The sequence below is a fragment of the Esox lucius genome, chromosome 17 (assembly GCF_011004845.1).
Source record: "Esox lucius isolate fEsoLuc1 chromosome 17, fEsoLuc1.pri, whole genome shotgun sequence".
Taxonomy (NCBI): Eukaryota; Metazoa; Chordata; class Actinopteri; order Esociformes; family Esocidae; genus Esox; species Esox lucius.
This window is the reverse complement of record NC_047585.1, coordinates 47652364-47679052: the sequence shown is the minus strand read 5'-3', so window position 1 is coordinate 47679052 and position 26689 is coordinate 47652364. Positions and strand designations below refer to the sequence as shown.

The window sequence follows — 26689 nt, the reverse complement described above, 5'->3', positions numbered from 1 at the left end:
AGATGTACACAACCGTTACAAATATCGATAGCAGGAACCACGTTAGAAGGAAATACGGTTGTGTCATTTCAAAAACACTTTTGCCAAAATAAACAGTTATGCAAATAGTCACAAATTGTATTCAACCACACAACTACACACATAGTTTCAAAACCACTGACAGTATATGTTGTCATAGAGAAAAAAGTTGCGCTGTATTCCATGTCCAGCATGCAACAACAAAAAATGCACCACAACAAGAAATGTCATGTACCCAGTACTTTCTATTACAACATCATTACCTTCATTTTTGCCATACAACTTTTCATTTAAAGTTGAAATTATATTTTACATATTGTATTCTACATGACATGAATGAGATGGAGCCAGCTGTAGATGAAAACAAAAAGACCACTCACCATTATGATTATTTAAAAACTCCATTCTCCTGACCTTATTTATGAAATTGATAATGGCAGCTTGTCTTTTGATCTTAAAACCCCCAAAAAGTTATTTTCTGATTGAGATCAAAGCCAGGGCAGACAGCTTGGTCAGGCGCATCCTTATGTACACTCAATAGCTAGGCTAAAGAATGAGAAAACAAGATAAGGCTCAAGTTTCAAGGTTTATTTGTCAAATGCACGGAACAACAAAGCGTCATCCTGCACAATGACATTCTTATGACATGGCACCCGACAAACTACATAGTTAGAGTTAAGAAGAAGAGTGTAAAAGCAAAAATATATCTAGACAGAAAATAATAATTAAATAAAGCAACAATATACATAATACTGTAAACTAGCAGCAATCTGGGTAGTATTATTGAACATTTACATATGGCAAGTATGGCAGTAATATACATAAGTGTGACCTAGAAGCAAATGATAGAGTTATTGAAATATTAGATACATGTGAGTGCAATAAGCTTATGAATGGTGGCTCACTATTGGCTCTGAATGAGTGAAGTATACTTAGGCCCTCTAGAGGGCCTTGAGGTGTCATACAAATGTCCCATCCAGAGGCGTTGAAAATAGGATGAAAATACACACTCCCCCCACGACAGACAGTATGTAGCCTACATGCTGGAGGAAAATTTCTATGTACATGCTAGTGGTCTTCATTGTCACAATGCGCGATCAGAGTTATGGGTGAATAGATGAATAGATCAGGGGCTGTTTTCTTTAATTATACATTTTTGGTCAATTTGAGATGTTCATAAAAGATCTGGGGCTATTGCCAGGGACGCCAAGACCTGACAACTTGAGTACAGCTAGATCATTTCTACCAAGATACTACCAAAGAAAAATTCTGATTGGATATTTTTCTCTTGGAAATTAACCCTTCTTTTTCCCACACAAACTAAAGAAATTCAGTAGGAAGATTAAGACAAAAAAAGATTAAATCAATGACAACAAAATTGCTAATATATATAAGAATATATACAGATTTGTATCAATCCTTAGGCCCTCTTTGAGGGCATTGAGAGCCCTGATGGTTCCCCACTGTGTGATTAACTCCCTAATGTACACACACACCTGCACATGCGCATCACTGAGGAACAAGTTAGTTTGCCCATGCCTATCAGTGATAAACATGGAAGTTTACGCTTGCACCTCAGTGATAAACATGGAAGTTTACGCTTGCACCTCAGTGATAAACATGGAAGTTTACGCTTGCACCTCAGTGATAAACATGGAAGTTTGCCCTTGCACCTCAGTGATAAACATGGAAGTTTGCGCTTGCACCTCAGTGATAAACATGGAAGTTTGCCCTTGCACCTCAGTGATAAACATGGAAGTTTGCCCTTGCACCTCAGTGATAAACATGGAAGTTTGCGCTTGCACCTCAGTGATAAACATGGAAGTTTGCGCTTGCACCTCAGTGATAAACATGGAAGTTTGCCCTTGCACCTCAGTGATAAACATGGAAGTTTGCGCTTGCACCTCAGTGATAAACATGGAAGTTTGCCCTTGCACCTCAGTGATAAACATGGAAGTTTGCCCTTGCACCTCAGTGATAAACATGGAAGTTTGCGCTTGCACCTCAGTGATAAACATGGAAGTTTGCGCTTGCACCTCAGTGATAAACATGGAAGTTTGCCCTTGCACCTCAGTGATAAACATGGAAGTTTGCGCTTGCACCTCAGTGATAAACATGGAAGTTTGCCCTTGCACCTCAGTGATAAACATGGAAGTTTGCCCTTGCACCTCAGTGATAAACATGGAAGTTTGCCCTTGCACCTCAGTGATAAACATGGAAGTTTACGCTTGCACCTCAGTGATAAACATGGAAGTTTGCCCTTGCATCTCAGTGATAAACATGGAAGTTTGCACGTGCGCTTCAGTAATAAACAAGGTTGTTTGCACGTGCGCGTCAGTAATAAACAAGGACGTTTGCACGTGCGCTTCAGTAATAAACAAGGTTGTTTGCACGTGCGCGTCAGTAATAAACAAGGACTATTGCACGTGCGCTTCAGTAATAAACAAGGTTGTTTGCACGTGCGCGTCAGTAATAAACAAGGACGTTGGCACGTGCGGGTCAGTAATTAAAAAAAATGTTTGCGCATGTGCATCAGTAATAAATAAGGATGTTTGCGCATGCGCATCAATAATAAATAAGGAAGTTTGCGTGTCCGCATCAATGAGAAAGAAGGAAGTTTGTGCATGTGCTACTACAGAACCATGATGCATAAACACACATTCGTTTTTTACTTTTGTTTGTGTTTTTTGGTAAGCCCAATCAGCTTCAAACAGTTCTCAAAAAGACATGGTAATTTACCCAGTCTTTAGATACCTTTATCATGGGATTGAAAAATAAATACAGATATGGGACTGTAAATAATTAAAATAATTAATTGGATGGGGTTGTTAATGCTTTGTTATTGCAAATAAAGTCTGAAAATTAAAAACATTATCAGCTATTTTAAACTCTAAAAACACTAAAAGTTATTTACAATAATCTGGACTGGTGGAAGAATCTGCTCAGAAAAAACAGAACTGCTCTTACCACCCCCATTCTTCCCTATCAAAGAACAATGCAAAATAATAGAGTTACCAGAAATCACTTCACTAAAACAATAAAAAGGGCCAGATGCATATTCTTTTCCAGGTAGCTGGCTGAAAGATATACCACTTCATTAACAAATATAACAGATAACATGAAATGTGTCTTTACAGTGGGGAGAACAAGTATTTGATACACTGCTGATTTTGCAGGTTTTCCCACCTACAAAGCATGTAGAGGTCTATCATTTCTTCAACTGTGAGTGACGGAATCTAAAACAAAAATCCAGAAAATCACATTGTATGATTTTTAAGTAATGAATTTGCATTTTATTGCATGACATAAGTATTTGATCAGAAAAGCAGAACTTAATATTTGGTACAGAAATCTTTGTTTGCAATTACAGAAATCATACGTTTCCTGTAGTTCTTGATCAGGTTTGCACACACTGCAGCAGGAATTTTGACCCACTCCTCCATACAGACCTTCTCCAGATCCTTCAGGTTTCGGGGCTGTCGCTGGGCAATAAGGACTTTCAGCTCCCTCCAAAGATTTTCTATTGGGTTCAGGTCTGGAGACTGGCTAGGCCACTCCAGGACCTTGAGATGCTTCTTATGGAGCCACTCCTGGCTGTGTGTTTTGGTTCGTTGTCATGCTGGAAGATCCAGCCACGACCCATCTTTAGTGCTCTTACAGAGGGAAGGAGGTTGTTGGCCAAGATCTCACGATACATGGCCCCATCCATCCTCCCCTCAATACGGTGCAGTCATCCTATCCCCTTTGCAGAGAAGCATCCCCAAAGAATGATGTTTGTACTTATCCTTCTTCTTCCTCCAAACACGGCGAGTGCAGTTTAGACCAAAAAGCTCTATTTTTGTCTCATCAGACCACATGACCTTCTCCCATTCCTCCTCTGGATCATCCAGATGGTCTTTGGCAAACTTCAGATGGGCCTGGACATGCGCTGGCTTGAGCAGAGGGACCTTACGTGTGCTGCATGATTTTAATCCATGACGGCATAGTGTGTTACTAATGGTTTTCTTTGAGACTGTGGTCCCAGCTCTCTTCAGGTCAATGACCAGGTCCTGCCGTGTAGTTCTGGGCTGATCCCTCACCTTCCTCATGATCATTGATGCCCAACGAGGTGAGATCTTGCATGGAGCCCCAGACCGAGGGAGTTTGACCGTCATCTTGAACCTCTTCCATTTTCTAATAATTGCGCCAACAGTTGTTGCCTTCTCACAAAGCTGCATGCCTATTGTCCTGTAGCCCATCCCAGCCTTGTGCAGGTCTACAATTTTATCCCTGATGTCCTTACACAACTCTCTGGTCTTGGCCATTGTGGAGAGGTTGGAGTCCATTGGATTGAGTGTGTGGACAGGTGTCTTTTATACAGGTAACGAGTTCAAACAGGTGCAGTTAATACAGGTAATGAGTGGAGAACAGGAGGGCTTCTTAAAGAAAAATTAACAGGTCTGTGAGAGCCGGAATTCTTACTGGTTGATAGGTGATCAAATACTTATGTCATGCAATAAAATGCAAATTAATTATTTAAAAATCATACAATGTAATTTTCTGGATTTTTGTTTTAGATTCCGTCTCTCACAGTTAAAGTGTAGCTATGATAAAAATTACAGACCTCTACATGCTTTGTAAGTAGGAAAACCTGCAAAATTGGCAGTGTATCAAATACTTGTTCTCCCAACTGTATATCAGTTTTATATTCAGCCTGTGACAGAAATGCCAATTAACCACTATGTCACACCAACACACTACTAGTGCATCACAATAATAATATCAACTCCAAATACCTCTAACAGCACCATTACACCAAATACTACTAACAGCACCATTACACCAAATACCACTAGCAGCACCATTACACAAAATACTACTAACAGCACCATTACACCAAATACCAATAGCAGCACCATTACACAAAATACCAATAGATGCACCATTACACAAAATACCTATAGCAGCACCATTACACAAAACACCACTAGCGGCACCATTCCAGCAAATACCACTAGCAGCACCATTACACAAAATATTACTAGCATCGCCATTACACTGAATACTACTAGCAGCACCATTACACAAAACACATTTAGCAGCGCCATTTCATCAAATAGCACTAGCAGCACCATTACACCAAATACTACTAGCAGCAACATTACACAAAATACCAATAGCAGCACCATTACATAAAATACCACTAGCAGCACCATTACACAAAACACATTTAGCAGCACCATTACAAAAAATACCACTAGCATCACCATTACACAAAACTCATTTAGCAGCACCATTACACCAAATATGACTAGCAGCACCATTACACCAAATACCACTAGCAGCACCATTACTACAAAATACCACTAGCAGCACCATTACACCAAATACAACCAGCAGCACTATTACACCAAATACCACTTGCAGCACCATTAAACCAAATAACACTAGTAGCTCCATTACACCAAATACCCCTAGAAGTGCCATCACACCAAATACCACTAGCAGCACCATTACACAAATTACCACTAGCATCGCCATTACACTAAATACTACTAGCAGCACCATTACACAAAACACATTTAGCAGCACCATTACACCAAATACCACTAGTAGCTCCATTACACCAAATACCACTAGCAGCACCATTACACAAATTACCACAAGCAGCAGCATTACACCAAATACCACTAGCAGCACCATTACACAAAACACATTTAGCAGCACCATTACACAAAATACCACTAGCAGCATTATTTTACAAAATACCACTTGCAACATCAATATATAAATATAATGCAGCTTAGCCTGCATCATTATAATGCGTTATAGCCACCCCATTTATTACCTGTATGGATTATATTGTGGCTGTTTTGGTGCTGCTTATTATGTATAGGAAAATACAAAAGTAATAAAAAAAATTTAATATATTGTCACTATACTTTTTCTGGTGGAATATAACACAATATAACACAATGACTTAAACACAATGATCAAAGCCCTCCAGGCCGTCCATGATTCTAGAATAGTATGTTTTCAAAACCAAAATGCTGCCAGCACTAGCTGAAATATGTAAAGATTTTAACAAATCAGGTTTCTATTTGATTGACTAATGAATTCCTACTCTCCCTTTCCCTCTTTCCTCTTCTCTTCCTTTTTTCCTGTTCTATGCTCAAAGGATTTCAAACATTTCCAATAACAGGCTTGTTATTTTACAGAAAGTTTCTGTCAGAAACATCCAGAAGATTGTCCTGTAATAACAGATATATTTTCAGTCTGAAAATAACAACATCTTTGTTGATGTGGTCTCAGGAAATGCAAGAAAAACCTAGGCACTGCAAGATAAAGACATTCTGACAAATATGCATAACACTTAGCGGTCCCTTCTTTTTGCTACTGTAGTCTTAGTGCTCAGGCAGGGAGGGTGTGTACTCTAATTAAAAAAGGAAACATGAGCAAAAACATGGTTATAACACAATAAGAAAACAAGTGGCCTGGAGGTTGTCTTCCACTGTCTCTTTACATATCTCTGAGTTGAATGGAACAAGTGAGACAGCTCTTTTATCTTAGCCAGAGGTATTCTTGCCGAAACCCCCAGAGGCATGGTTGGCCTTTGTGACAAAAGGGGGACACATTTAAATGTGACACACAGCATAGTAGTTATCCTGCCCAAAACTTCAGCAGTATACTTAATTAAAACCCAACCATTATTGAACAATGGAGAGATGCAATGTTCCCCGCATGCTGAATCATGTTGAAAATCATGTCCACAAAACTATATAAAAACTCTAATAATACTCAACAATTGCAGTGGAAAAACATGGGAATCACATAAAGAAGAAATGTAAACACTGCATGAGATCAACTAACTGACAGAAGTCACATTTTCAGGTTTTTGCTAGCACTTTTTTACTTTTTCACAGTGGTGTAGCAATGGTGAACCCCCTCAAAAAACACAGAACAATTTCCAGATCAGAGGCATTCAAAAGTAGATCCCTTTTCAAACTGCTAGCAGTGTTTTGTTTTAGAGCAGGTGTGAGATATTATGAAGTATGATACAAAACTAGGCCAAAAATTACGTGAACACCCGAACATCATAACAACATAACAGCCTCTCCACAAGATTTTGGAGTGTCTCTGTGGGAATTTGTGACCATTCAGCCAAAAGTGCAAATGTCTAAAATGTCTTTGTGTACTGTAGCATTAATATGACCATCCACTGGAACTAAGGGGCCCAAACCCTGGAACACAGCCCCAGACCATTATCCCTCCTCCACCAAAACTGTATGCAGGCACTTTGCACTCCGGTAGGTGGCGTTCACCTGGCATCCACCACACTCAGATGAATCCATCAGACTGCCAGATAATGAAGTGTGATTCATTACTCCAGAGGAAACGTTTCCACTGCTCCAGAGTGCTTTACAACAACCGACACTTGGCATTGTGCATGACATTGTTAGCTTCTGTCTACTTTTGATCCATGAGTCTTTAAACACAAGTCAGGGGAGAATATTTTATGAGCATGAGTCCAAAATCTGCCGTAGTTCTTACATGTTCTCCAATGATTACAAAGTTAACACAATCTTTTATACCAGGACACACAAGAGGTGGTCAGTGTTCATAGCCAACCATTTCACAAACTATTATAAGAACTATTTCATCCTACAAAATACCCTTGTATGGTGTATTCCAACCCATGACCCAAGGGTCTATTCAGAGAGTCCTATGACAGTCACATACACAGTTCCTAGCAGGTGGTATGGACAGGGAGTCTGGGACCCATCAGTAATGGGACATCACATTTCCTACCTAGTGTCCTTCGTACAGAGATAGTTAGTACTTTCATACATTGTGTCAAGATTAATTCAATTACTTTTCATGCCCATTATATATCAACATGTGGCAAAGGTGGCATCCTATGACAGTGCCATGTTTAAAGTCACTGAGCTCTTCAGTACCACCCATTGTACTGCCAGTGTTTGTCAATGGAGATTTCATGACTATGTGCTGGATTTTATGCACCTGTGTGCAATGGGTGTGGCTGAAACACCTGAACTCAATAATTAGTAGGGTGTCCACTTACTTTTTGTCATATACTGTAATGTATTTCAGACAAATAAATGTACAGAGAGCTGCCTAAGGAAAAGATTCACTGGTGTCCAATGGGAGTGGGGAAAACAGGGAATTTATTCCCTTTAAATAGTGATATTGAAGTCTCCCAAAGGCAATAATGTTAGTTAAAAATGTATTGCCTGGTAAAGAATATTATAGTGGTATGTTAGTAAGATTAGTTTGGTTTACAAAGGAGCTTAGTTTTTTACTTAACTTTTCCTAATGATATTAATAAAGCCAAAAAAAGACCTGAATATGTTATATTCAAATACATTTGATTAGGTTCAAATCTATTCTATATTATAAAAGTGCTTCTAATTATATATGTTTTTACCTCAGATCACACTGCAGAAAGACCTCATTATCTTCCTGCATTCCAGCACACTCATCCCGAAACCTATTTTCAACAGTAAGTAGACAGTGTACTATTATGGACCAGAAGGACCAGATAGGGCTTAGGTCAAAAGGAGTCCACTACATGTCATTTAATTAGAAGGTGATTAGGATTCTTGAAAACCAAAACCAGTCAGCTGCCATTTGGCCTTGATACATTCAGATCATTAAGACCAAAAACTAGCTAATCTTAATACATTCCACTTCAACTAAATCCCTGAACTTTATTACATTTACATGTTAAATCTATTCATACATTCATATCAAACAGGTTAGATAAAACCAGTTCCAGTGTCTGCCAGATCTTGGTCTACCAACAGGTGGCAGGTTATATCCAGAGATGCATCTGAGAGAAGTAACTGTGCAGCACTTCAAAGCGCCTATCAGTTCCACTGTGTTCATAAATAAATGATCCCCAAAACCAGGACAGAAGAAAAGTCACATTGGGTAAGCAAATATTATCATCCTATGGATAAATATTAAAGCAAACAAATGATATAATATACACCCCTAATTTTATTAACTATAAAATACATTTGAATATGTTTATGGCCTTAAACGTGAATGTGTAATATGAGTCAGTGTGCTGAGTATGGTAGCCTAGGTACTATATTTCACAAGTTGACTAGGAAACTGAACATCCTGTCAGCATGACTGAAAACTAAATCCCGTTAACATAAGCTTGTCATCTGCAGCGGAGGTAAATATTAGAAAATCACGGGAAAAATGCTGATTTGTCAATTTGTTGTTTGTCCCCTCTCCAAAGTAGGTCTTTCTACTGCTGTTTCCCCTCTCAGTTTGCATTTGTGTCGCTGCCAAATCCATCACGAAAGTAGACAGTTTGAAGTAATATCAGGGAATACAAAAATATACCATATGTAATAGTGACATGTGGAGTTTCAAGTCCCAGCAGGTCATTGCTTAAGTAGACGTGATCATCTCATGCCCAGTGCTCAAATATTACTTAAAATATACTACTACCTTTATGAATTCTCCGTCGTAAGATGGCTTGAAGAAAGAGCATTTTCCCCTCCTGTTTTCCAACTAAAAATATCTGAGGAAAAGATGCAGGTAATACGCCTCTCTCCCCTTCTCTCTGTCTCTCTCTGTCATTTAAACAACAGGTTCAATTTAGCCCTTCGGTGGTATTACATCTTCATTAATAACTCGATGTTATGCGGAATCTTACACATACACAGACACACTCTGTCCCTCTCTCTCTCACTGCATTTATCTCCCCCATCTCTCTCACTCACTCTCTGATTAAAACATGGTAAACTGTGTGCTGCTCAAAGCCTTTGGGACTTTTGATGCCCTAGTTATTTTTCAAACACTCCTTGTTTCAGGATGTAACTTCACCATACTTTATCGACTATATCTATGATTCTCTTGTTAATTCTAGACTGGTAAGCTACTGCAGCACGCAGGTCAACTGCTCTCGCAACCTCAGAAGACCTACGACCAGGGGAGATTCCTAACCTAGTTACCTCTCTCTTTTTCACTCCCCCTCCTTTCTCTGTCTCTCTCTCTCTCTCTGCCTCTCTCTCTCCCATGCACACACACACTCACACACACACACACACAAAGTCGTACAGTCATTAAAACCATTGAGCAGTTAAACAGCCCATTGAGAAGACGTGTCAACATGAGTACCATCCATTCTCAATGCTCTCCTGTTACATCATGTGGATTCATGGATTGTTTTCACATGCATGTAGTCTGGTTGTAGTTTCACCTTACAGTATGTTGCAATACATCTGAACTGTAAGAACAGACTACACATCTAACCCACACAGCACACATACTTTAGAAATGTCCAATGGGTCAGTGTTTGTTCAGTGTGCCCCCTCTAGACTGGCAATATACTGTTGAGATTTCTCAAATAATTTATGCTACCACAATATGCACATCTTTTGTTATGACAAGAGCCGCAGAAGTCAGGTCAAAAACCGAGTCATGTTTTTATCAAGCCTAAAGGCTTTTTACCAGGTCGGTTGGTTAATTCACTTTCCAAGGAATAAGCCTTCACAAAGAAAAATATTATGCCAACCAGTTGTTGCTGAAACTTTGAAGTAAAGGAAAATGCATGTTTTTATTTATTTATAGAAAATGCACGTGCCACTGTTGAGGGCTGGGGGGGCAGTGGATCAAACCATTGTGAGGCAAAGGGCGGGGGGGGGGGGTCGCAATCTTTTGAAACATAAACCCACTATTAAGTGTCTATTATCAGCATGCTTTCATTGCGTCTTATCACTATTATTGAAATTACATAGTTATGTTTACATTTATATATTGGGGTGACAAAGCATAGTCTTCCCCAGGATGGGGGTTATTTCCCCCTGTCCAACCCCGGGATTTCTGCCTATGGTAATCTCTACTTCTCTTGGTCCATTAAGTTTTGTCATCTCTACTTCTCTTGGTCCATTATGTTTTGTCATCTCTACTTCTCTGGGTCCATTATGTTTTATCATCTCTACTTCTCTTGGTCCATTATGTTTTGTCATCTCTACTTCTCTTGGTCCATTAAGTTTTGTCATCTCTACTTCTCTTGGTCCATTATGTTTTATCATTTCCACTTCTCTTGGTCCATGAAGTTTTGTCATCTCTACTTCTCTTGGTCCATTATGTTTTGTTATCTCTACTTCTCTTGCTGTAGCTGATCCAATTATATTAGAACCGCAGAGAATATCCTCTGCAGCATGATGGGGACCACACAAACAAACACACACCACACACACACCACAAACACACACCACACACATCACACACACACATCACACACACACGGACACAATTTCAAGACTGCTAGCACATTTTCTGGGACCAAGGCATTTCTCCATCATTCCTCAAATAGCTTCTCTAAATAATTGCTTTCACTCAACGTATGATGAAAAAGTGCAAAGATGTTGAGTGCCTCCGTACCGAAGATCATTCTGAACTTATTTTCACAGCATAGAAAGAGAAGCACAGATGTGATGTGGAACCAACTCAGTGTCTCGCTCCGCCCTGAACACTAATGATATTATCATCAAAATACAAAGAAGAAACATTTGATTCACAAATGTTGCTACATCCAACTAATGAGATATTGACCCCTCTCTTCTCCCTCCTTCTCCTTCCCTTCCCTCCTCTCCTCCATTTTCCCTCCGCTCCTCCTCACACCCTCCCTCCGCTCCTCCTCACACCCTCCCTCCGCTCCTCCTCACACCCTCCCTCTCCTCCTCACACCCTCCCTCCTCTCCTCCTCACTCCCTCCCTCCGCTCCTCCTCACACCCTCCCTCCGCTCCTCCTCACACCCTCCCTCCTCTCCTCATCACACCCTCCCTCTCCTCCTCACACCCTCCCTCCTCTCCTCCTCACACCCTCTCTCCTCTCCTCCTCACACCCTACCTCCTCTCCTCCTCACACCCTCCCTCCGCTCCTCCTCACACCCTCCCTCCTCTCCTCCTCACACCCTCCCTCCTCTCCTCCTCACACCCTCCCTCTCCTCCTCACACCCTCCCTCCTCTCCTCCTCACACCCTCCCTGTCCTCCTCACACCCTCCCTCCGCTCCTCCTCACACCCTCCCTCCTCTCCTCCTCACACCCTCCTCTCCTCCTCACCCCCTCCCTCTCCTCCTCACACCCTCTCTCCACTCCTCCTCACTCCCTCCCTCTCCTCCTCACACTCTCCCTCTCCTCCTCACACCCTCCCTCTCCTCCTCACACCCTCCTTCCACTCCTCCTCACACCCTCCCTCCTCTCCTCCTCACACCCTCCCTCCTCTCCTCCTCACACTCTCCCTCTCCTCCTCACACCCTCCCTCTCCTCCTCACACCCTCTCTCCTCTCCTCCTCACACTCTCCCTCTCCTCCTCTCCTCCTCACACCCTCCCTCCTCTCCTCCTCACACTCTCCCTCTCTTCCTCACACCCTCCCTCCTCTCCTCCTCATACCCTCTCTCTTCTACTCCATATTATGAACTCTTTCACTACACTCCTCTTCCCCCACTTTTTCAACGTATATTGATGTCTTCCACTGGAGAGAATATAGCCTAAAGACAATTTGTTTAGTAGGGACTGTAACATATGGGGGCTCGTTCCGGTTCATGTTCCCCATGATCTTAACCATACTGTATATTATGTTCATACTAGAGTGTTTATAACCAACCCAAAACATTTTGCTAGTTTCTTTCACTGCCAACAAACACAGGGGTCATACATTCAGGTTAAGCATTTTGAAATCATAAACACCCTGGCTTACAAAATAAAATAAAACAAACCAAACCAAAAGGAAAATCTGATCACCAGCATTTTAAAATTATTGTACATTGTCAAAAGCAATAATTAAAGAGTTGCTGTGTGCCTTTTTGGTGAAAGGGACAATATTCCAGTGTGGCCACTGAATAATTTGCATATTAGAAGTGCAACTGAAACTGCGGTAATTATACCTAAAGGCAACTGAGTGAGTTTGCAGTACCTTTATAACCAAAGGAGGTTTCAACAGTTTACTAAACAGTCTCTCCTTTTTTTGCTGAGATACGGCCACAGGAGGAGTTTGAACAAGATTCACTCTGCAATTGGGACAATACCTCTGCCTCTCACAAGTCATATTGTGGGAGAATCAATGGAGCAACTTTCCCAACGCGACATACAAAGTTTGCAAGAAACATTTAACAGAGCATCGTGACCCATGTTCACTTAGAAGAGGACTAAAGGCAAATGCAATTCCATCATGTTACCAAGTTCAACTCGTGGAGACAAATTGTCAGTAATACTTCCGATTGCTATGTTATAATACACAAAGTACATATTGCCTCCGGCAAGGGTTGGGGATCAACCAACGTGTTCACCATCGCAACCCTTTAGCTGCTGGCAAGCTTCTATTTGGTCAATTCATCATCTGTGTATCTGTGTATGAGCATCGAACATAAGGATGCTCATAAGTGTACGTGGTACCAGAGCACCCTAGGCCGAAGGTCGATGATAGATTTTGTGATCGTGTCATCGGATCTGAGACTGCATGTTTTGGACACTCGGGTAAAGAGAGGGGCGGAGCTGTCAACCGATCACCATCTGGTGGTGAGTTGGGTCAGGGGGTGGGGGTAGACTCTGGACAGACCGGGAAAGCCCAAACGGGTAGTGTGGGTGAACTGGGAACGTCTGGAGGAGGCCCCCGTCCGAAAAATCTTCAACTCACACCTCCGGCTGAGCTTTTCTGGCATCCCTGTGGAGGTTGGGGACATTGGACTCTTTTGCCCCTTACAAGGCTAAGTCGACCAAAGGCCCATCGGACCCCTGGTTCAATGATACAACTCGGGCCCCCAGGTGCCAGTGTAGACAGGCAGAGCGTAAATGGAAGAAGGATAGGCTGCAGGTGTCATTAGAGATGTTTAGAGCCAGCCTTGCCACCTATCAGAGAGCAGTGAAGGAAGCTAAAGGTCAATACCTTTCCAATCTCATCAATAGCAATAGCCACCGTCCTGGTATCCTGTTTAGCACTATTAACTCTGTCATAAATCCGGTGTCTGGTGTAGTGAATGAGGCATCAGTAAATACTTGCAATGCATTCAAACAGTATTTTTTGGACAAAGTTTTGTCTATTAGGCAAACCATCACACAAGCCCCTGCTGTTGCCATTCCCTCCCAACCGACAAAATGTGTGCTGGAGACTTTTGATGCAGTTACTCTTGTGGACCTGAAAAAAGCTGTCCATGAGTTGAAGCCTACCACCTGTCCTCTAGACGCTGTTCCTGCCAGGATTTTGAAAGAGGCTATTGACATCATAGGTCCTTTCCTTGTCTCCTTCATAAACAGCTGTCTTAGTTTGGGGACTGTTCCCATTGCTCTCAAGCACGCCATTGTGAGACCGCTGCTCAAGAAACCCAACCTTGATCCCTCCATACTGTCCAATTTCCGCCCAATATCCAACCTGTCATTTCTGTCCAAGCTGATGGAGAAGCTTGTTTTCACCCAGCTTCAGTCTCACCTCCAACTGCACGGCATGGGGGATAAATTTCAGTCTGGTTTCAGGTCTAGACATAGCACCGAATCAGCGTTACTGAGGGTCCATAATGACATTCTTGGAGCCCTGGACAGTTAAAGCTCTGTGGTTTTGGTGTTACTGGACCTTACCGCTTCATTTGACACCGTGGATCATGCCATCCTCATCTCCCGTCTTCAACATGTTGTCGGTCTGCAGGGCACAGTGCTCAATTGGTTCTCTTCATATCTCATTGTCAGAACTTTTTCAGTTATGCTTAATAACACCTGGGTGTTATTTTGACAAAAGTATGCAATTTGATAAATAGATTAGTGCGGTTGTTAAGGCGAGCTTTTACCAGCTAAGGCTTCTTAGTAAGGTCAAAACATTCTTGTCCCAAGCTGACCTTGAAAAAGCCATTCATGCCTTCATCAGCTCGAGGATTGACTACTGTAATGCCCTCTACACTGGACTTAATAAATCACTCCTCAATCAGCTTCAACTGGCACAAAATGCAGCAGCACGTCTCCTCTCAAACACCTCCAAACGCTCACACATCACCCCAGTCCTCTGCTCGCTCCATTGGCTTCCGGTGCAGTTTAGGGTGGAGTACAAGGTCCTGCTGTTTGTATTCAAGGCCATCAATGGTCTGGCCCCGGCCTACCTCGCCGAATTAGTAACGGTCTACCAACCTGCTAGAGCTCTCCGCTCCTCTGAACACACCTCTCTGGTCGTTCCCAAGTTCAAATACAAAAAGTTTGGTGGCCGATCATTTGCTGTTCAGGGCTCAACTATGTGGAACGCTTTACCACCATCCTTGCGAAACATCACCGTGTTCAGTGTTTTTAAATCGTGTTCAGACAGGCTTTTAACACGTAATCTCTGACTCGACTGTTCATTTTAGGTATTTTATGTGTATGTGTGTGTATGTATGTGTATGTATGTGTGTGTAAATGTGTATGCGGGTGTATGTGTATATATATGTATATATAAAAAAATATATATATTTATCTAATATTTTTCTATGTTTTTTATATTTTTTATATTCTGTTGTCTACTGAAGCTTTTAATGGAAAGCGCCTTGTGCACCTTTTGGCTGTTGTAAGGCACTTTACAAATTAAATGTGATTGATTGATTGAACCTGAGTGGTCGATGTTCAAAACCTCCATTGCCGAAGCTGCGGCGGGGAGCTGTGGTCTAAAGGTCTTAGGTGCATCAAGGGGCGGTAACCCTCGAACACCCCGGTGGACACCGGTGGTCAGGGAAGCTGTCCGACTGAAGAAGGAGGCCTTCCGGGATATGTTATCCCGGAGGACTCCAGAGACGGTTGCAGTGTACCGATAGACCCAAAGGGCTGCGACCTCTGCTGTGAAAAAGGCAAAACAGCGGGTGTGGGAGGAGTTTGGGGAAGCCATGGAATAGGACTTTCGGTCGGCACCAAGGTGTTTCTGGAAAACCATCCGCCACCTCAGGAGGGGAAAACGGGGAACTATCCAAGCTGTGTACAGTAAGGATGGAACACTGTTCACCTCAACTGAGGAGGTAATTGGGCGATGGAAGGAACACTTTGAGGAACTCCTAAATCCCACTAACACGCCCTCTAAAGTGGAGGCAGAACTGGAGGCTGATGGGGAAGCATCGTCAATCTCCATGGCAGAAGTCACTGAGGTAGTCAAACAACTCCATAGTGGCAAAGCTCCAGGGATTGACGAGATCCATCCAGAAATGTTGAAAGCTTTGGGTGTGGAGGGGATGTCTTGGATGACACCCCTCTTCAACATTGCGTGGGAGTCGGGGAAACTGCCTAAGGAGTGGCAGACTGGGGTGGTGGTTCCCCTGTTCATAAAGGGGGACAAGAGGGTGTGTGCCAATTACAGGGGTATCACACTTCTCAGCCTCCCTGGGAAAGTCTACTGAAAGGTACTGGAAAGGAGGGTTTGGCAGATAGTCAAACCTCAGATTGAAGAGGAACAACCGACCAGCTCTTTACTCTTGCAAGGATCCTGGAGGGGGCCTGGGAATATGCCCATCCAGTCTACATGTGTTTTGTGGATTTGGAGAAGGTGTATGACCGGGTCCCCCGGGAGATACTGTGGGAGGTGCTGCGGGAGTATGGGGTGAGGAGGTCCCTTTTGAGGGCTATGCAGTCCCTGTACGTCCAAAGTGAGAGCTGTGTTCGGGTTCTCGGTAGTAAGTCGGACTCGTTCCAGGTGGGGGTTGGCCTCCACCAGGGCTGCGCTTTGTCACCAATCCTGTTTGTAACTTTTATGGACAGGATATCGAGGCGTAGTCGGGGTGGGGAGGGGTTGCAGTTCGGTGGGCTGGGGATCTCATCGCTGCTTTTTGCGGATGATGTGGTCCTGATGGCATCATCGGTCTGTGACCTTCATCACTCACTGGACCGGTTCGCAGCCAAGTGGAGTTCAAGTATCTCGGGGTCTTGTTCGCGAGTGAGGGGACAATGGAGCGGGAGATTGGCCGGAAAATCGGAGCAGCGAAGGCGGTATTGCATTCCTTTTACCGCACCATTGTGACGAAAAGAGAGCTGAGCTGGAAGGCAAAGCTATCGAAATACCGGTCAATTTTGACCGAAAGAACAAGATTGCGAGTACAAGCGGCTGAAATGGGTTTTCTCAGAAGGCTGGCTGGCTTCTCCCTTAGGGATAGGGTGAGAAGCTCAGCCATCCGTGAAAGAACTCGGAGTAGAGCCGCTGCTCCTTTGCATCGAAAGGAACCAGTTGAGGTGGTTCGGGCATCTGGTAAGGATGCCCCCTGGACGTCTCCCTAGGGAGGTGTTCCAGGCACGTCCAGCTGGGAGGAGACCTCGGGGTAGGCCCAGGACTAGGTGGAGAGATTATATTTCGACACTGGCCTGGGAACGCCTCGGGATCCCCCAGTCAGAGCTGGCAAATGTGGCTCGGGAAAGGGAAGTTTGGGGTCCCCTGCTGGAGCAGCTGTCCTCGTGACCCGATACCGGATAAGCGGATGAAGATGTAATGAGACCATGTTCTTTTCTGGATTTTTGTTTTAGAATCCGTCTCTCACAGTTGAAGTGTACCTACGATAAAAATTACAGACCTCTACATGCTTTGTAAGTGTATCAAATACTTGTTCTCCCCACTGTATGTTCCACTGGTCCTTTCTTCCACTGATGTTGCTGATAACTTTCTTATTGTTCATCATTAAATCATTCAAGCTGCCCCCGCAACCCGATACCAGATAAGCGGATGAAGATGAGATGATCATCTGCGTATTATTCTTCCTGCTTGTATTCAGAGTCAGGCATAATATACAGCCAATGTATTTTCCTTTCTCTCTCGAGCAAATAAAGTTTGACTGTCCGAGCTGAATATCAAAGACAAAATAGGTAACTTGCTTTCTAGCTAGCGAAACTATTGTTTACTGTGATGTATACACTTACTCTTCCCGAACGAACGTGTGGATTGATACAGTTGTGACCAAAGCTGACCAGTAAACACAGGAAATACCCGTTTATTAGAAATGAGAATCGGATTGTGAAAATTAAAACTTTATTTTGAGGAATACAACATCGTCATGTTCTTTGAGGTAAACAACACCACTTGTCTTAGTTTGGAGTGTTTTAGAGTAGTTTTCCACTTGCAATGCTTTGCGATAGGGGTACGAACTGTTTCCGTTCATGAATTTGGATGATGCGAATAACGGTAATGACTGACTGGGATAGAGCTGAATAATGGATTGTTTGAAAAAATGACTATGTGCCTTCAGGAACATCTCTTGGAAAGTGGATATTGGACCAACTATCCCTTTAAAGAAAATGGCAGGAACATGAAAAGTCTTTTGAAATAGATGAACAAAATCTAACATGTTCTTTGTAATGAAACAGATACTTACATACATTAGTCTGTGGTCTTCAACTGAAATATACAGTTGTAATCTCATGAGAAGCGTAAAAATGCTTTGTGATTGCTACAAGATGAGGTCTGACTCTTGGAAGACATAACACCGCTCAGGGAACTTACCTCAAACACTACTTGTCTTAATTTATAACTGAGGATTATAATTAATACTTTAACTTAAAATATTCATGTAATATTGTATCCATGACATTTACATTTGATATTTCTGTATATTTTAAAACAAAGTAGTGATTCAGTGGGTGACTATTTACCAGGGTATCTTTACTTTGATGTGATGAGGGTAGAATAGGGTTCCTGCTACAACACACACACACACACACACACACACACAGTATTCCTAGTGGAGATGTCCTGATTAGATGTGTGCGTTATAATGATGCTGAGCAGCAGGAGACATAAGATGAAAGACTTTTATTGCCTCTCTCTTCTCCTCCCACCTCCTCTTCTTTTCTCTCCTCTGCCCACTTCTCCTTTCTCCACTCCCCACCTCCGCTTCTCTTCTTTCCCCTCTTCTCCCCCCACATCATCTTCAGTCCTGTACATTCCTTTAAACCTCTCTCCTTTTTTGGAGAATTGGTTTCCATCTGAACCAGACAGATGTTGTCATTAAGCCTCATAGCTAATGGCTACACAACAGGTTGACATGTGACTTCAACGCACATCAACACATTTCATGCAAACTTCACATACAGGTATAATGGTATGTACCTCTGTGAGGCAGATGAAAGAAGAGAAAAAAGTTGATCATATAAGATTGTTCAGTTGTGTGTATTTATCACTGAGCAGCACAAAAGGATTCATTCAATTGAAGTACATTATATGTTAAAAAACTATTAAAAACTATTCATAAAATTACCCTAGGATAGAGCATGCAGGGAAATGTTAAATATGGTTATTTGCCCTCCAAATAAATAAATATTATTGCATTCCAAAGAACATACATTTGACATTAACAAACTTAACCTGGTAATACAGAAAATGAAAACTATTTATAAAAAAAATGTAGGGACTGGAGTTAGAGATTGGGATTAGGGACTGTGTTAGGGACTAGCCCAGTCATTAATGAACTATCTATGCATGTGCAATTCACTCAGATGCCTGCATGAATCTCAACATATTATCTGTGGCTTACTGGTGTCATACTAAGATGGGTCCGCGACCATATTGATTAACCTAATATTTTACCCTATTCCATTGCACTGTACATAAAACTCACCTATTTACAATGTGAATTTGGAGAGTTGCAGGGTTGTAGAACCAGCGGTCACAGCGTAAATTTGGAAAGTTGCAGGGTTGTAGAACCAGCAGTCACAGTGTGGATTTGGAGAGTTGCAGAGTTGAAGAACCAGCAGTCACAGTGTGAATTTGGAGAGTTGCAGGGTTGTAGAACCAGCAGTCACAGTGTGAATTTGGAGAAATTGCAGGGTTGTAGAACCAGCGGTCACAGCGTAAATTTGGAAAGGTGCAGGGTTGTAGAACCAGCGGTCAGTGCGAATTTGGAGAGTTGCAGGGTTGTAGAACCAGCGGTCACAGCGTAAATTTGGAAAGGTGCAGGATTGTAGAACCAGCGGTCAGTGTGAATTTGGAGAGTTGCAGGGTTGCGGAACCAAGGGTCACAGTGTGAATTTGAAGAGTTGCAGGGTTGTAGAACCAGCAGTCACAGTGTGAATTTGGAGAGTTGCAGGGGTGTAGAACCAGCGGTCAGTGTGATTTTGAAGAGTTGCAGGGTTGTAGAACCAGCGGTCACAGTGTGAATTTGGAGAATTGCAGGGTTGTAGAACCAGCGGTCACAGCATAAATTTGGAAAGGTGCAGGGTTGTAGAACCAGCGGTCAGTGTGAATTTGGAGAGTTGCAGGGTTGTAGAACCAAGGGTCACAGTGTGAATTTGAAGAGTTGCAGGGTTGTAGAACCAGCGGTCAGTGTGAATTTGAAGAGTTGCAGGGTTGTAGAACCAGCGGTCAGTGTGAATTTGAAGAGTTGCAGGGTTGTAGAACCAATGGTCACAGTGTGAATTTGAAGAGTTGCAGGGTTTTAGAACAGTTAGAAATGCACATAATTCCTGCAATTATATGTTGGGACAAACCGTTGGAAGGTTCTAGCCCAAGGTCAAAGATTCAGGTAAAATATCTGGGTAAATCTACACAGAACATTGTGGATGTCATTATTCCAGAACCATGTCTAATTCAATAATCCTATTTGGGAAAGAGTACTTACGCAAATTGTGAAAAAATTACTGTATATTCAATAATATTTTAGTGATTTCAAACTCTGTTTAAACCCTGAACACAAGGAGAAGGTTAAATAACATGACAGAAAAAACAATTCATGGTTGTGACTGCTTTGTTAATGTTTGAACTGCAGATTGCATATTTAAATTAGATTATAGCCTCTTTGGCTTATCAGCCTCTTTGGCTTATCATCTCGTTAGTATTTGTTAGCGGTCTCAAGAGCAATCAGTCATTGAAAGTAACAATGGAACATGGTAAAATAATATATGTAAATTAATTTGTTGTTTGCCTTGATGGAAATCATTGCCTTCCCTCCGTTATACACTTTCATGTTAGAGATTATTTGTCAAATCATGTTATATTGAATCAGCAGATGGATAACACATTAGTTTACAGTGTTGTGTATGGTGCAATATAGGAGTTAAGTTTACATTTATGTAAACATTTATTTCTAGCCACTGAAATTCAACACTACTGTTGCTTGCTCCTTGAGGTTTAAAGCCGGGTGTTTTGATAAGCACTTTGTAAAAAAGTAAATTTTTCTAAGCTACACATTGAAAATTGAAATAACTAATTGAAAGGTTAAGTTAAAAATTATATTAAAACTAGCCAAGCTAGATAATGTAGGTAATAAATTATAGAAGTTACTTCTGTACATTAATAACAATCACACCATTACCAGAATTGAGTAGTTATATCAATGTTTTTATTTTGCTGATTTAGCAAGTTTCTAATAAAGGAAGCGATTTCGATTTTTGTTTTACTCCACTTTGAAGTTTGTAAATAAAAACAATGTGTTTACAGACAAATCAAATGCATTAATATAAAGAATATGTACAGTATACAATTGAGTCATTTAGCTGATGCTCTTATCCAGAGCGACTAAGGTAATTTTCCTTGAGTAAATTAGGGTGGAGTGACTTTCCCTAGGACACAACAACATTTGGCTCAATTGGGAATCAAACAGAAATTTACAAATTTCACTCTAACTGTAGAGCCACTTGAACACACACACTGCCCACACACTGCACACCCAAAGACACTCAGCATAAATCCAGGTTTGCATGGCATCTATAAAACAAACAATATTGTTAGTCAATTTGAAATACATTTTATGGAAACCTTTATTTTAGCCATGGAATTTATCTGAAATCTAACAGGAAAATAAAAGTTATATACTGGGGGCCAAAAGTTTGGAATAATTCACAAATGTTGCTGTTTTGAAAAGAGATTTTTACTCTTACTCACCAATGTGGAATTCAACTGATCAAAGTATAGTCGGGACATCAAGGATGTAAAAAGCATTACTATTTACATCTTTTTTATTTTTAATCTACACAGGACTTATTTCCAACAACCATTACTCCAACACCTTATCCTTGAGTGATCATGCCAAATTGCTAATGTGTAAAAAGCTATTTTCTTTGATAAATTAAGCTTTATATGGTCTTTGTGTTTTTGAGTTGCCAAAGTATGCAGTAGACTGGCATGTGTTGAGGTCAATATTAGGTCAAAAAGTGCAAAAAAGAAACAGCTCACAGTAGAAACCAGTCAGTCAATCAATGTTTTGAGGAATGAAAGAAGTGGAAGGAGCAAATGCACAACTAAACAAAAGAATAAGTACATCAGAATGTCCAATTTCAGAAATGGACACCTCATGTCCTCAACTTCATTGAATTCCTTTTTTTTCTTCCTTTTCCTTTCATAGTAACTCACCTTACTATGCGATATAATGCTTCGCTTCAGGAAAAATCACACCCAAGCAGCTTGTGTTGCAAAGAAGTCTAGCTGCACATACCAGTACCAGAAAGGATTATGAAACAAAGAGGGGAGATGTCAGAGTTTGATACCCTCTGGATCTGAATATTTTTTGTTGCCTTGGCTTGCCTGCCACTCTGAAATTACTGCCAGTGAAATGTCCACCTTCGTAAGATACCATTTTAAAAAATGTGGCTTTCCAATAGCTTGTTCAACAGTTTCCATTTCCCGTGGCTATTATATCTTAAAACGTTTCCAAAATATACAACAACAATTTACCAAATAGGCAAATATCCCCATTACAATACCTAGCTTAATTTGAAACCCACAAATCCAACAGGCCTACTTACAATTTGAATACACAGTGTTGTGTACTCTTGGAAAGCACATCATCTTCCAAAATACTACCACCTTGTAAAAGGGAGCAGGTGTGACCTAACGAACAATTTAAGCTGTCGATGGGATTGGACGTGACAAGGTCATTGATTATTAATTGACAGAAAGTCACATGACCGGCTGCAAAAGTAATGTCTTACCAAAGGAAATTAGTAAAAAGATCTGCTAAAAACATATATCTATGTGTACAATAATATATGATTTGTGTAACATTTAATAAGAAACTAACCTCACTGGACACATACTCTAGACTTAGAATTTATAAACAGAAACAAATGCTTTAGTCGAACATATTACCCGGAATACCCTCAAATTGTATTTATTTTTTTTTTACCAAAAAATGTACAAATATTAAAATAAAGGTCTTCTTTACAAGGGGAAAATAAAATTATGAAATTGACTTCTTTTGAAAAATAACTTCAATAGGGTTACAATTTACACAGCAATTTCAACTGCCCAGACCAACTTACTGTTCAAGGAGATTTACACTTTTTTTTTTATTTGCTCTTCCTAAAATGAGAGTTCCTTCAAAATAAAAGTCCAATATGAACAAAAAGATAACATTGAGGACTGAATGCTGCCATGCTCCCAACACCCACCCATTCCGTATTGACTGAAAGGCACTGCCATGGCTCCTTCCATAGCTTTAAAAATAGCCCTTCTGTAACTGCTGATAGAACCATCAACTCCAACTCAACATTCTAGCAGATTCACACACTCATAACATCAGCTATTCCTTCAAAATAAGAGTTCCTTCAAAATAATAGTCCAAAACAGAGAAAGAGAATAACACAAAACTTTGGGGAATGAATGCTGCCATATTGTTTGAGATATAAATTTTTCGTATATAACATTTAAATATCATGGTCCAAAGATCCTTTACAAGCAAACAGCATGCCAATCCGTTCAATGGTGTTTAGGTGATTTTACTTCATTCACTTATTGCGGTCAAATCGTTTGAGATATCAAAATTCCAAATAATTCAAATGAAGATACTGGCCGGATATTCCTGACGGGATATATAGCCTGACAAAGTGCCACACCCATGTAAAAGTAATTAGCATATTACGCAAGCATCGTTTGATATATAAAAATGTGTATTGAAGATACTGATGCCAGGGTCCATCTCAGAGAATGGCATGCAAATCTGTTCAGCAGTTTCCGAGGAGATGTTGTTAACAAGTTTTTCACAAAAGTAAAATGGAGGCCATATTTTTTGAGATATCAACTTTTCTTATATAACTTTTAAAGACAAGGGTCCAGTGGTCCTTTACACCGATTGTAAACCAAATCTGTTCAACGATTTCGGAGATGTCATTTATGTGTGTTTTTGTTAATGGCAAAATTGTGAGAAACATCAGTGATGTTTATAGCACCCCCAAGAGGTAATTCTTTAAGGCACTTTTTCTGTCCATTCCTGAAAGACATATTTCTGAGTATGTTTCGTTTCATAGCTGTTTGATGTTCCATTTGGGATTAATGGACTTCTAAAGTCATAGACCCGCCCAGCTCAATTTCATTCGCTGATTTCGGCCATACTATGAGACATCAACTTTCCTTATAGATATTTTAAAGATAATGATTCAAAGGTCCTTTACACCAAACGGCATGCAAATCTGTTCAGCAGTCTCGGAGGAGATGTCGTTAACGAGTTTTCCCAAAAAATTAAATGGAGGCCATACTATTTGAGATATCAATATTTCTTAGATAACTTTTAAAGATAATGGTTCAAAGGTCCTTCACACCAAACGGCATGCAAATCCGTTCAGCGGTCTCAGAGGAGATGTCATTAACAAGTTGTTCACCAAATTCTAAATGGAGGAAAATTCAAGGGGCGAATTTGAAAGACCCCAGAGACTTATTTAGTCAGCATGAGAAGGGGCATGTATGGAACTTGGCTGCATGACTCTATGACACAGGTGTCAAACCGGTTCCACGGAGGGCCGAGTGTCTGCAGGTTTTCGCTCTCACCTTGTACTTGATTGATTAATTAGTTCACTAATTGGTTAATTTCTATCCCCACCTGGTTGTTCAGGTCTGACCTGGGAACCAATTTAAAGGAAAACCCAAAGACCTGCAGACACTCGGCCCTCCGTGGAACCGGTTTGACACCCCTGCTCTATGATATTCGGTTCATGAGATATACATGCTCAAACCTTCAACATTCGACTAAATGCTATAGCGCCACCATGGGATGTATAGGTATAGTAACATGGCAACAAGTATGCAAAGTTTAATGCAAACTGAGCCACATATGTCAGAGTTACAGGCCTCTGAAAATGGGCCTGGAGAAAAATTATAATAATAATAATAATTAAAGCTGCAAGCAGCGTTTCAGGGGGCCAAGCGGGGCACAGGAAACATCTCACTGCATGCTCTCACTAGAGAAATGTTTTGCTATTTAAAAATGCCCAATGCCGCTAGTAGTCAGGATGTCCAATCGAAGGAGAGGAAATCAAAACAAAACAAAAAGACCTTGAAACCAGAAAAGGAAAAAGGCAATCCTAGTTCAGCCTATTAGGAGGGATGAATATTGTTGTCGCTGGCAGGTGGTGTTTACACATGGTCTGCGGTTGTGAGGCCAGTTGGATGTACTGCCAAATTCTCTGAAACGCCTTTGGAGACAGCTTATTGTAGGGAAATTCACGGACAAAAGCTCTGGTGGACATTCCTGCAGTCAGCGTGCCAATTGCACGCTCCCTCAAAACTTGCAACATCTGCAGCATTGTGCTGTGTGATGGAACTGCACATTTTAGAGAGGCCTTTTATTGTGGCCAGCCTAAGGAACACCTGTGCAATAATCATGCTGTCTAATCAGCATCTTGATATGCCACACCTGTGAGGTGTATGGATTATCTCAGCAAAGGAGAAGTGCTCACTAACACAGATTCAGACAGATTTGTCAAAAAATTTTGAGAGAAATATGCCTTTTGAGTACGAAGAGAAACAATAGCATTAACAGTATATAAGGGTTACGTAAAACCTTTAGGTGAGTGTATATTGTTGTGTCAAGGCTGAAAAGTACAGAGTGGCTAAACAATTCTGAAATATAATATTTGGAACATCTCAAAGGGGAATCAAACCAGGGTCAGAATATTGAAGAACAGGGATGTCCCCACAGCACCACAGAGGCTACTGGGTGTCTCTACAGCTCTCGATCCTCTCCAAATGTACATTTTACCCCAGCCATTACAATTTTGCTGAGATAAAGTGGGCAACAAAATGTTTGTAATGGAACTAAAGTGTACTGTTGTACAAAGATTATTATAGATGGCTAGCTAATAGCTATACATCCTACTTATAACGAAATGAATGACTCCAATCACTCCATGGCTGGTTCCTTTCTTTGGAAAAAAATAACAGCATAAAAGGGTCACATAATACAATTATTCTAGCAAATAAATGAAAATCATGGTATTTTTAGATATGTAGGGTTGTGTGAAGGCTGAAAAGCACCTAGTGGAAAAGCATTTATGAGATTCAGAATTTGGAATGTCTGAGAAGGGAATCAAACTGGGGTCACAATATTGAAGGAGCGCGATGTTCCCACTACACCACAGGGCCGGCCGGCAGACTAAATAGTCTCATCGGGTAGTGATCTATAATACCAGAAATAGCACACAGGTGCATATTTTGAAAATCCACCAGAAACATTTACAATAATATAACTTGTAAAGACAATGGTCCAGTCGTCCTTTACAGCAATTGTCATCCAAATCCTTTCAGCTGTTTTGGAGGAAATGTCGTTTAAGTGAGTTTTTATCAACATAATAGTTCAAAGGTCCTTCACACCAAACGGCATGCAAATCCGTTCAGCGGTCTCGGAGGAGATGTCATTAACGTGTTTTTCACCAAATTCAAAATGAATCCAAGGGGCGAATTTGAAAGACCCTGAAACTTTTCTGGTCAGCATGAGAAGGGGTATATCTGGAACTTGGTTGCA

General features: G+C 41.1%; 1 protein-coding gene across 6 annotated transcripts in view; it reads right to left on the bottom strand.

The window, feature by feature from the left end:
- Positions 1-26689, bottom strand: part of grip2b (glutamate receptor interacting protein 2b) — a 399250-nt gene that overhangs the window by 216354 nt on the left and 156207 nt on the right. Inside the window, exon 1 of one of the 6 annotated variants that reach the window (XM_029113939.2) lies at positions 9484-9622. The exons of the other annotated variants lie outside the window; for them this stretch is intronic. Within the exon in view, the coding sequence (XP_028969772.2) occupies positions 9484-9526 (43 nt within the window). The 5' untranslated portion in view covers positions 9527-9622. Of the gene's footprint in view, positions 1-9483; positions 9623-26689 lie in introns of those variants that run through there. 6 annotated transcript variants of the gene reach the window in all.